The sequence below is a fragment of the Microtus oregoni genome, unplaced genomic scaffold (genome assembly GCF_018167655.1).
Source record: "Microtus oregoni isolate MIOR12 unplaced genomic scaffold, Mior012 000020F_ref0000438, whole genome shotgun sequence".
NCBI classification, from domain to species: domain Eukaryota; kingdom Metazoa; phylum Chordata; class Mammalia; order Rodentia; family Cricetidae; genus Microtus; species Microtus oregoni.
The window spans coordinates 11,779,603-11,791,538 of record NW_024543079.1 but is presented as its reverse complement, the minus strand read 5'-3'; the positions used below and the strand labels follow the sequence as shown (position 1 = coordinate 11,791,538).

General features: G+C 46.9%; 1 protein-coding gene across 1 annotated transcript in view; it reads right to left on the bottom strand.

Annotated features, from left to right (window-relative positions):
• Positions 1-477: 477 nt before the first annotated feature.
• The window catches only part of Tti1 (TELO2 interacting protein 1), a 46,339-nt gene continuing 34,880 nt past the window's right edge, over positions 478-11,936 (bottom strand). The window contains exon 8 of the mRNA XM_041670308.1: positions 478-1,219. Coding sequence (XP_041526242.1) covers positions 1,033-1,219 — 187 coding nt within the window. The 3' untranslated portion in view covers positions 478-1,032. The remainder of the gene's footprint in view (positions 1,220-11,936) is intronic.

Genomic DNA, 11,936 nt, shown 5'->3' with positions numbered 1-11,936 from the left:
CTGCTATTCCAGAGATGCAAGTCTGGTGTTCACTACCCACATGGTGGCTCAAACCATCCACCATCCATAACTCTAGTTCCAGGGAATTTAACTTTCTTCTGACATCCTCCAGTACCCAGCGCACACATGGTGCACATACATATACACATAGGTACATATGGGCAAAACACTTACACACCTAAATAAAAAATTAAGAAAATGAAATTAAATTAGAAGTGGTGGCTCATGTCTGTAATTCCCGGTATGCAAGAACTTGAGAAAGGAGAACTGTCATGAGTTCAAGGCCAGCCTGAGCTCCCTAGTGAGTTCCAGAAGAGGCAAGGCTACAGAGTAACACTGTGTCTTACAAAAAAAGTGGGGTGGGGAAGCTTTGAGGATTGCTCAACAGGTAAAGGTCCAACTGCCAAGCTTGCTGGCCTGAGTTCAAGCCTGGAAACCACAGTGGAAGAAGTGACTCCTGCAAGTTGTCCTCTGATCGACATGACTTGACATGCATGCCCCATACCCCATAAAGAAGAGTGAGGAGAAAGCTTTCCCCTCCAGTGAATAAATCAATCTCTCACTAAGACGTTTTTAAAGAAGATTTATTTATCTTATGAGTATGAGTGTTTTGCTCATGTGTGTGTCTGTGCACCATGTACAAGTCTGGTGTCCGTGGAGGTCAGAAAGGGGTGCTGGATCCCTTGGAACTGGAGTTCCGCATGGTTTTGAGCTACCAGTGAGTGCTGAGAATCAAACTTGGGCCTGGAGCACAGCTGTGTGTGTGTGTGTGTAGGACCGTGGGGCAGAGGGGCTGTGCAGATAGTAGGCTAACTCCTAATCTTAACTCTTAGAGCCCTCAGACAATGCCATCTGAAAACACGAAGAGTGAAATATAAACAATAGTCAGCTACTTTCCTTCAATCCAATTTCTGAGCAGTGGTGTGATAGATCAATTTATACATCGATTGGCCTTCACCACCTCTGTGCTGCTGCCATGGCCTCCATTAGGGGTGGCTCAGTTCAACTTCTGGCTGGCAGGGTCCAGCAGGGTCACTGTAGCTGCTGGAGCAGGCGGAGCACGTTGGTGGCGTAGGGGTTCTGTTGTTCGGTGGCCCCCCGCAGCTGCACGGGGTGAAGGCTGGGGTGGGGGGCTGTGAACTGCTGCACAGGGCAGTACAGCTCTTGCAGGAGAAGCCAGGTGGAGTCAGGATCTACTTTCATCAGGTGGAGGAAGACACTGTGGAGAGAGGATTGCATGAGCAGGGGAGGTGGGTGGGAGGAGGAAGGAAGGGCAGCTACTGCTCATCCCAGAGGCTGTTCACTCAATTCTGAGAAGGAACTGATTATAATATCAAGTCACTTCAAACAATAGAGGGAACCTACTTTAGATCCTAAGACAGGGCCATCAGGATGGCTCCAGAGCCTAACAGAAATATAGGCGAATAGCTTCCGGTCCATTGACGTGGAGTAAAACAGTGATTAGTCCAAGGGGAGCAGTACTGACACAAAGAAGTTCTTCAGTGTAGAGCTGGAGTCTGAAGGAATGACAGGCCTAGCCCCACAACACCAGCTATGCCTGGGGATTTGGGAAAGCCCCTTAACTTCTTTCTTCAAGATCCTCATGTGCCCCTGGCTGGACCCATTCTGGTCACTCGGAGTCATGGCTTCTTAGAGGTCTGGGGACAAGAGCCAACAGACTACATGCTCATTGAAGGCTAGCCAAGGGATCTTGAGGCAAACAGTATTGATGTCCAGTACAAACACAACCTAGAGCTCAATTAAGGGTCAAGGCCACAGTGTTACCAGGAATGAAAGTCTTCACCTTGACCTGAACTCTTGACTATTATCTGTTCAGTTCCTGTTTCTGAACCACCAGTCGTGTGCCCCCAGACTGGATAGTCCCGTGTAAACCTCACACACTTGGCTGTTCAATCCTAGGGTAACTGATGCTCTCCCTGTGCTGGCCCTACCAGCCCACCCACTGAATCACCTGCTGGAGAGGCTGCTTTCCCACTTTGTCGAGGTGGTCTCCATTCTTTCCTCTCAGAACTCTCTCGCATTTAGCTGTCTCACAGTGGCAGGGAGTGTGGCTGCTGGCTTTCCTTTGGCTTAGCACACTATAAGCACTCAGTGAATACCTGCTGACTAACAGGCTCTCACTGCCTGACAGACTGATTAATGATTTTGAGGGACACCCCTTCCTGGGGTTTTTACATTCTAGCAAGGATCTGCGAAAGGTCATGAGACCATCATAAGGAAGAACAAGAACAGGGAAACAAAATGTGTTATGTATCACTAGCCATGGAGCCTTGGAACTATACACGTGGTTTGGCCTCAGTTTCCCTACTGTTTCCCTTCTTTTTTCCTTTGAGATAGGGACTCATGCAACTCAGGCTGGTTTCAAACTTGCTATATAGCCAAGGTTGGCCTTGAACTCCTAATTTTCCTGCCTCTACTTACCAAGTGCTGGTGAATTCTTTTAGTAAAACCACATCTATTTTCAGTTTTCTCATTTTACAGTATTTTGCTTAGGTTTAAACCTGTGTTTTAAAACACAGATAAGTGCCTACCAACTCCAGTTAAACATCTTTTTAATATGTATTTGTTTGTGTGTGTATGTCTTGGACATGTGCATGCCATATGTGGAGGCAGGGGATAACTAGAAGGAGGTTCTTGATTTCTACCATATGGGTCCTGGAACGGAATGCAGGTCTTCAGGCTCCATGGCAAGTGCCTTTACCATCTATCTCAGCAGCTCCCAAGTGTATTTTAAATTTAATTTTGAAGTTAGCATATACAATAATAGGTTTTATTACAGTTTTCACACATATGTACCATTATAGGTTGTTCTTGCCCATCTCCAGGTGACTTCCATTTACCAGTTAAAATACCATCAGCCTCAGTATTAGTGGACTCTACCACAGACTCAACTAGTGAAGAACTAAAATACTTAAAAGCCAAATTCCACTTGTAATGAGCACAGACAAGACTTTTCCTTGTCATCAGTCCCTGACCACCCAGGGTAACCAGCATTCAGTGTTTACACTGTGCAAGGTGATCACCATGTGCCCAGGTTGTAGAGACATGCTGACATTTCACAAAGGGACTAAGTACTTACGGGCCTGGAGCCAATTCCTCCTGTGTACCGAGGAACAACTATACAGATAAGAAGATAACCTCTTTCTTGCTAATTATTTCTAGGGACCTCTAGCATACTTTTGAGAGTCAAATGGGAATAAAATGATTGCTAAATAAAAATTAATTTCTGGTTTTTAATTTCATTAATCAGAAAAATTTGTGCCCCTGGGGGAGTTGGGCTTTATCCTGTGACACCAGCTTTGCTTTCTTCCTTGTGTGTGATAGACATATCCTGGGGGGGAGGGAGACTGTGTGTGCATGTGCGTGTGAGTGTACATGTGTGTGCACCTGTGACTGTGTGAGCATGCATGCGTACATGTGTGTTAGCTTAGAATAATCTTGTTGATAACCTACACAGTGGTGCTGAAGAAGTGATTATACAATTCTAATTCATTGTTTCCACTCCACTGCAGAAAAGAGATGGGGCCTGCGTGGGAGACAATTTTTGTTTAAAAACAAAAATATCTTTGATAATTAGAGTGGTGAGGGAAATGATAAAAAAACACCCCCCCCCCCCCAAAAAAAAAACCAACCAAGGAAGCACATTTCTGTTTACACGTGACACTGTTGACAGTTTCCCTTGGTGCCAAAGACTGTTAGAATGCAAATGATTTCATTTGACTTTTTTTTCTACTTCAAGAACTGGAACAATTTCTTAAGCTGCAGCTGCTCTTCCTTCAAGGAATATTTTTATCTGGGTAACAGTCAGCAGAAGGTGCTGAGGCCCAGCTCAGCCGCAGTTCCGCTCTGCTTACAAGCTCAGAGCATAACGACACTCATTCCTGAGACCCCTTTAGCGGGCTGAATGGGATGCTGTAATCACCCTCTGAGATCTCCAAATAAAACACTAACAGAGAAGCAAAGAAAGCATGTGCAGTCTTCACCTGTTTTTTATTAAGCAGAACCAAACTCTTAGAAATCATTTTAGATGTCTAAAAGGGTATACACTCAAACAAGCAAGTTCCTCCTCCTGCCTCAGCCCCTGGAAGCAAAGCATCCTGCCTCCAGAGCCTGCTTCCACTTTCTCCCAAGGATGATCACAGGCAGTCTATCCTCCCCATGGGCGTGTTCTGAGGGGAGGAGACAGAAGGGGTGAGGCAGGGGAGCACTCCGAGTGTCTAAAGAAAGCACTGTTTCAGAAACACACACAGAGAGAATCAGAGAGATGAGAAAGAGGGAGGAGGTAGAGATAGGGAACAGAAAGAGAGAGAGAAGGTGGAGGGAGAGAAGGGGAGAGGACGGGGATGGGGTGGGGAGCAAGAGCCCGAGGAATGATTACTACTACCGACTCCAGCAGTATCACCGGCTACGGATAATGCTCAGACTGAAAAGGGCAAAACATCTGTCTTTTGTCTCACTCAACTCCACAGTGCCTTGGTGGGGCCCAATTCTCAGCCACAGGGTTCTAATTCTGTCTGTGATTTCAGGGACAGCGGAGTGCAGTATATTTCACCACCTGCAAGCGTGAGGAGGGGGAATGAACCTGTGCCATGAAGGCAGGTGGCTGGCAGCAGCAGCTGCGCTCCTGCTGGGCAGGAGGCATGCAGTCTGCTGAACCCTAAATACTGACAAATTCTTAACCTTGGTCCTGTTGGCTTTGCCACCAGGAGCTGAGCCTGAGGCCTGGCAGGTTGGGTCTGAGGGCTCCAGAGGTCTGGCTTTGATTCTCAACTCTGGAGCACTTTGCTTGGGGCCACTTCTTGCCCAGCCTTTCTGCATAATCAAGCCAGGAGACAAAGGCAAGGCCTCTCTTTGAGTGACCAGGGCAACTGCCTGGAACACATCCTCAATCTAGCTCCAGACATGGCAGGATGGTTGTTGAACATGCCAAATGGCCAGTCATCTCTTTTCAAACCCAAAGAGAAGGTGCACTATTTAACTCCTGAACAAAAACTCCTTTCTCCTTCCCCCAGGCCCAAATTGGTGGCTCCGGGGAGCACAGTTATCAAGAGATTACCTGGTCCCCAGAGCACAGGAGGCACTCAGCTGTGCCTCTTGCCTCCACATGTCCCGAGGCAGGTGATTATCTCTCAATAACCTGTAGGGCCGTGTAGCTTAAATGATAACTTGACTTTAAAAAATTTAGAACTTGCCGTTAGGCAGTTTCTAAGCAACCTCTGTTTCCATGGCAAAGAAGCCTGGTGTTTATACTGATTTTTCACTTAAAATGCGGTTTTATTGAATTTCACTTCATGCAGGCAGCCATTTCCCTGCACTCCAGCCCTATCTATAGTTGACGGGTATCAGTAAGTACCTAATAAACTCCAGAGGCCAAACCAACAGAAGGAGAGCATTCCTTCAGGATCAGTGCTGGGCTACTCCAAAGAGCCAGCTGGGGTGTGGTGGCCTGTGGGGCAAGAAGTGTGCTAATGGAATCTAGCTCGCAGAGTCAGGGCCTCATTCTTGTGGTTCAGACATTTACAGACACTATGCTAGGTTTCTGAGATGTTACAAAGGAGGCTGATGAAAGATATGGTTTTAGGACCCATCTCATCTTCTGAGGAAGGCAGGCATCATAGTGTAGTATGGCCAGGCCATCCTAGAGGCCATCTGTGGGTGTAGCCAGGGAAGGATTCCTAAGGGGTACATACGGGCAGTGGCGACTCCAGGGGCAGACAGATAGTTCCGAGGTGTTGTCTGGCTTCCACGGGCCCCTACAACTCTGTACCATGAGCACTGCCACTACTACCGCAACCACTCCCCGCCCAACCCCAGGGGCAAAACCAAAAAGAGAACCCTGTGTTGTAGCAGCAGAGTATGTCTTTGCAAGCTCTGTCTAGACAGCATCCGCTCAAAGGCGGCTCTAGAACACTGTAAGCCAATCAGGGTCTGGAATTGCTAAATAAACTGTAACTGAAATGCAAGGCTCCCAGCTCTCCGGGTGGCAGGCTATTCTTTCTCTGTCAATTACTTGCTTGAGGGATCTGATGTTCCTTGTCTCTTTCTGGATTTATAAAATGCTCCCAGGAGCTGTCAGGGCAAATGCTAGAGGTAAAGAACTTGTGGCTTTGTGTCTGTTTGTTTATTTGGAGCATCTAAGGAAGTGGTTCTTAGGAGCATGACACACCTCTTTCCACAGGGGTCTGAGCAAATGTGGCCGAAAGCACATCACTTACTGGGAAGCGGGCCTGGTCCCCTCACCGGCAGAACAGCCTCCATACCCCGTTCTCTGGTCATTTCTTTCTCCATTACTCTGTGCATGCCAATACTGCAAATGATGCTGTGTGCTGCCTTTTAAACAAATGGATGCCCAGGGTGTTGACTTGTCCCAGGCTGCAAGCAGTGGGCTATGTTTCCATACTTGGTAATTTACTCTAATGGGTCTTGGTTCATTGGTTAACCAGTATTTCAAGCTTGTCCTTTCTTGCTATTCAATTTAGCTATCTTCCTATGCACTGAGGCTGGGTTTTTTTTTTTGTCTCTAAATGTTGGGAATGGGGGATTATGACTGGAAGCAACAATTTACTCTCCAAATACATGCTACCAATTACCTTTGCTGATACACTTACTTGTTAGACCTAGCTATATTTACCTGTTCAAAACCATTCACCCATCGATCGACCTCCAACACAGACTCCCATTAAAAATATTTAAATGCAGAGAGGACAGGAATTAAAACCATAAACACCAGTTGCAGCGTATGATGCTAATCATGCCCCTAAAATATCACAAGACAGAGTATCATAAATGTAGTAGAATGCTTCCATTGCTTCATGCATATTTAAAAGGACATGACACGGAGAGGCCCAATCTGTTAGAGACAATTCAAAAGGAAGTCAGAATCTAGCAGGGTTTAAGACTTACTGGGTGGGTTTTAAATGAAGCCCCTTCCATCTGGCTAGCTTTTCTACCTCCAGGCCCCAGACTAAGGTCCCATGGAAGGGTTGCTTGCCATGGCTTCAAAGTAGCCTCTTGTCTCAGCTCTGGCTAATATACTCAAAGGTCGCATGCAGTGTTTCCTGCCCCTACAAGAAAGATGACACTTTTGTGACAATTTAAGTGTTTTTGCCCTATCCTACTCAAATTATTTTTCTGTGACCCATGCTTTGTCACTAAGCTAGCAGCTCCTGCTGATGGGTGCAATGAGAAGTCTTTCTTAGAAATGTATTTCTGGTGGGGTATGATAGCGCATGCCTTGGATCTTGGCACTTGGCCTCTGCATGCACATGTACAGGCAAGCTTACCCCCCACTCCCCGATAAACACACTGGGTGCAAACTCCAGCAGGTTAGCAATCCCATGACACATTACAGCCTCGGGAAAATACTGGCAATACATGATTTAAGAAGTGCAGAGATCTCTGCCTTCATATCAGAAACCTAGTAACCTGCTTTGTTTGTAATCTGCATGGCAGATGTCTCTTATCTCTGACGCCATGAAATCATGCCTCTATGTGCACAGTGAACGGTTTCAGATCTGAGTGTATTTTTAGAACAATGGGCCTTGAAAAGAAAAGCAGCAGTGCCTGTCAAAAGATGGATAATAGGAAAGCTAACTACTTGGATCTGGATTTGTCAACTATTAATCAAATGTCAAAAGGAAAAATATGAGGAGTGCCCTCATTTCCATGCCAGGTGCAACCCAGGGGGAAACAGCTTTGAATCCAGGCCTCAAGTGAGCTGCCCACCCCATTCAGGGGATAAGCTATTCATTTTGAGCTAGCTGAACTAGTGGATCACCTCAGTAGCTCCTGAGCTGTTCAAACAGACAAGCCTGTGGGTGGCGTAAAGAGGAGTCGGGCTCTGGTGGGGATGAAATGAAGGAGCCTGTGCTAGTCTGTGTTGTTCAGGGTTTGAAGGCACCAGCTGGTTCTTTGATGGGCTGGGATCCTACAGCTAGAAAGAGAGCTGGGAAGTCAGTCAATAAAGAAACCTTCAAACCTGCTCCTGACTTCCCCCAAAAATGGAGATGGGGAGGGTGTCCCAATTAACACAGGAAAAAAAACCTTTTGAGGAGAAAGCCTATTCAGATTTTAATAACAAGTAGATTTAGAAGGAAGGCTGCACCCAGGTGTATACGCACATGACAACACATTATTTGGTTAGTGTATACACACATGTACTTCCTACATATACACATATATATAGAACCACACTTTGAAACACCACAAGGGCAGAGGCCACCTGTTTTCAATTTTCAGTACCCAGACCAGTGCTTGGCATACAGGAGTTTACCACATAATCTTTAGAGTTGACTTTCTGACCACATTTAAAAACCAAAACAAAACACCTGTGAGGAAGACATCGCCACCATCCACTCATACAGGGAGGAACTGAAGAGTAATAGATCCCATGCGGCCGCATAGCATAGGACATAGGACCTAAACCTAGGTTTGTCCAACTGGTGCTACTTGCTCTCACACATGCCAGGTGACCCCCACTCTGACCCAGGTCTATCTAAGCAATAACAGCATCAGGACCTGCGTGGCAGAAGGTGCACTAGCTGGTGGCTACCTGTATCCCTAGCCAGGTTCTGGGGTTGGCAGGGGGCAGGAGCTGATAGAGACCAAGCAGCCTTGGAGCTTAGTTTTATCACAAAACTTATTGGGGATGGACTTCATGATTTAACAGTAGATATTGTCTAGTTTTTATTTGTTTTTGGTCCAGAGTGAAGGTGCATATGATGTAAGACCTCGCTGTAGGACAGGGAGCCTCTGAGGCTAGCAGGAGATCGGCCCATTGAGTGTACATATTCAAGGAAAAACCAAAACTGGGATGGAACCCTAAGAGTAGGGGAGTTGCTCTCCTCTGGAATTCTTCCCGGGTATGAAATGGCAAAGCCCAGTGGCCAGAAGGGCACAGAACCGCATGCTGGGAGATATACTAAAGGCTTCCAGACTACTTAGGAATTTACAACAGTTAAGCTTCCCTTTGCCTCTGGCTTAGGTGGGGCACGGCTGATCCAAGGCTTACTCCTACTGATGCTGCCTTCTTTATAGCCCTTGGTTTGATGGCTACTCTTCCCATACCCAGAATACGATTTACTTATTTGTCAGCCATTAATGTTGCTTAAATACATGGGATTTGAAGAAGCGTCCCCCCCATAACCAGTTAACAGTGACACCTTGTGGTAATAAGCAGCAAGGTTATTTCCTGACCCACCCCTCCCCCAAGTTGTAAGATTTATGCCCCCTCCTTACAAGGCATATTTGCCAGATAAAAGCATAAACTGGGATGGCACCTCCACTCTTAGCATTTACAGCCTTGGTTATATCAACCACCCCCTGATCAATTTCCATTTCCAGAGTTTACGACCTGGATGTAAAACCTACCATGAAGGCTATATTTAATAAAACAAATTAAAAAAGCAAACAGAGGTTGGGACATTCTTTGGAGCCAGAAAAAACAAACAAGAGGAAGGAGAACTTAGCCATGATGTGGATAAAAGGAATGTGCACCAGTTGCCAGCTTTGCCACATCATGACGACTCTGAGGCCCACAGAAGCACCTATTCTCTGGGAATGTGGTTTATCGTCTTGTAGAAGGCAGAGGGCTCAGAGCAGACAGAGGAGCAGGGTGAGGAGCTCCCCTGTTCTGAGGGGAGTCGGGCAATCTGTGGCCCTTCTGACTTCCCCTATTACTTCTAGAGCTTATGCTGAGGTTTGTCTTTTGTACAACCTGCTACAAGCTCTCTAAACACGAGAGCGTTCCTGTCTCCTATGAGTGTGTGTTGTGTTACTCTGACAGCCATGTGGTGAATACGGTGTCAGAGGTGGAGGTACAGCTGGTAAAGAGGCTTCTGTGGTGGCTCAGGTCAGGGCTTACGGTGGTCTGACTATACTGGCACTTGGAATGGAAGAGGAGCAGTTTTCCAAGTGGGCAGGTAGGCATTCTCTTAGTAAGGGAGGAAGGGATTAAGGAAAGAGAACTAAGGACAAAGGGGCTGGCCTGGGACCCCTACTCTCTCTTCACGACTACCTTGACTGCTTCAATGCAATCAGCCTCACCAGGGCCCTCCACATGATGGCTCAGGACACCAGGCCTGCCTATTGTCTTGGGTGACTCTTCCTGTTTAGAGAGCTCATTAATTTCAGAATTAAGATGCAAATCGGAAAATACTGACTCTTAGCCCCCAACCCCTTCAAAATAAGTTTGCAGATGAGGTGTGGGTGAAGCAATCAGCTTTGTACGTCCTCTCCCTCCCACAAGGCAGACTTGGTCATCTGTCTCAACCCCCTGGTGGAAGGGAAGGGACTGGAGCAAAGGGAGCCACAGTAAGTGATTCGGCTGCATTCTCCTCCTCAGCCACCTTGAACACTAACTTAAGATTCAGCAAGGTCCAATTCTGGGTTTAATTACTTTCAGTGGCAGAAGAGAATTAGAAATGAAAAGATAAATGCATTGTGAATATCAGCTTGATGGCTCTAAACTTGAAGGATGGGATGCAGTGAATTTAGGAAAAGCAGACTGGGATGGGAAGTTGAAAATCAGATTTCTATAACTCAGAAGAATTTACTCCAAGATAAAGCCATCATGTCCTTGGGTTGCACCTTAAGTCACAGCACAACCAGCTACAGCACGGCCCAGGGAGGACCCCTTTCACTCTGCGTTGGTTTTTTTTTTTTTTGCTTTTTCGAGACAGGGTTTCTCTGTGGTTTTGGAGCCTGTCCTGGAACTAGCTCTTGTAGACCAGGCTGGTCTCGAACTCACAGAGATCCGCCTGCCTCTGCCTCCCAAGTGCTGGGATTAAAGGCGTGCGCCACCACCGCCCGGCTTCTGCGCTGGTTCTTAAGGAACAGGAACGCCTGAGGATAAGAAGCTCCTTGGGATGCTCCCCTATCCTCCAAAAACCATGACTGATTTTGGGTCTAAGAGATTTGACGGGACAGGGACAGAAGGAAAAAAAGCTACCAAGGAAATTAAGAGCAAAGAATTGCAAAGACAATAAATCAATTCTAAAAGCTATTCCTCTCACTTGTAGGGAATGCAAGGTTTATAAGGGAGCATGCTGCTCTCCTCATTCCACAGTCAGAGCAGCCTTCCCAGCTCCGAGGGTAATGAGGAGTCACCTGACTCCCTACCCAGCAAGGATGAGGAGGGCTAACTCTAGATACCTGGGGAGAAGGGGCTATGCCCACATTAAGTTGGCAGGCCAGGCAGTACTGGCAGCAGGTGTCCAGGGGCAGGCAGCTGCAGAGCACAGGCTATTCCCAGCAGGCAGGAGTGCTGAGGAAAGGAGGCCAGGGTGCACTCCAGGCCTCAAGTTAAGGATGCTGCTGTGCTCAGTTTTGGCTTATGAGAAAAAACACTTAGTCCTTGTGAAACCAAAATAGCTTGTGTTAGAGGCACAGCTATTTTCTAACAGGCATGGCCAAAACCCTGGGAAATGAGGCTCATGTAATTTTGGAATCAAAAGGTCTATCAAGTTGCTCTTTGGGTCAGCTTACTGCCAGAAGCAGCTGAGTGGTATGAACACGAGAAACAGGCACGCATCTGCCTGCACCCAGTTCTGCACAGATTCTCCTTCCACCTATGACTTTCTGTAGTTAGTCATAGAACACCTGGTGCTTTCCTTTGGCTTTGTTATGAGGAGTGAGCAGAGGCATAGAAAGGTGCTGGATCACTGATCACAGGAACAGAGTAGAGGCAGAAACCCTACAGCCAGGAGGGCTTGGGTTCGCTCCAGCACCCGACCTTTCTGCTTTGTGCCCCTCTGGAATTGTTGCTGACACCGCAGCACCGGGAAAGGTCACGTGCAAAGAGAAAGCATCTAGTCAAAATACCATCCTTGGAGTTGGCACAGTTAAAGAAATCATCTTAACCTGGCAAGGAGAGAGAAAAGAGGGCAGAGATTGCCTCAACTCTGCTTGCCATTAGC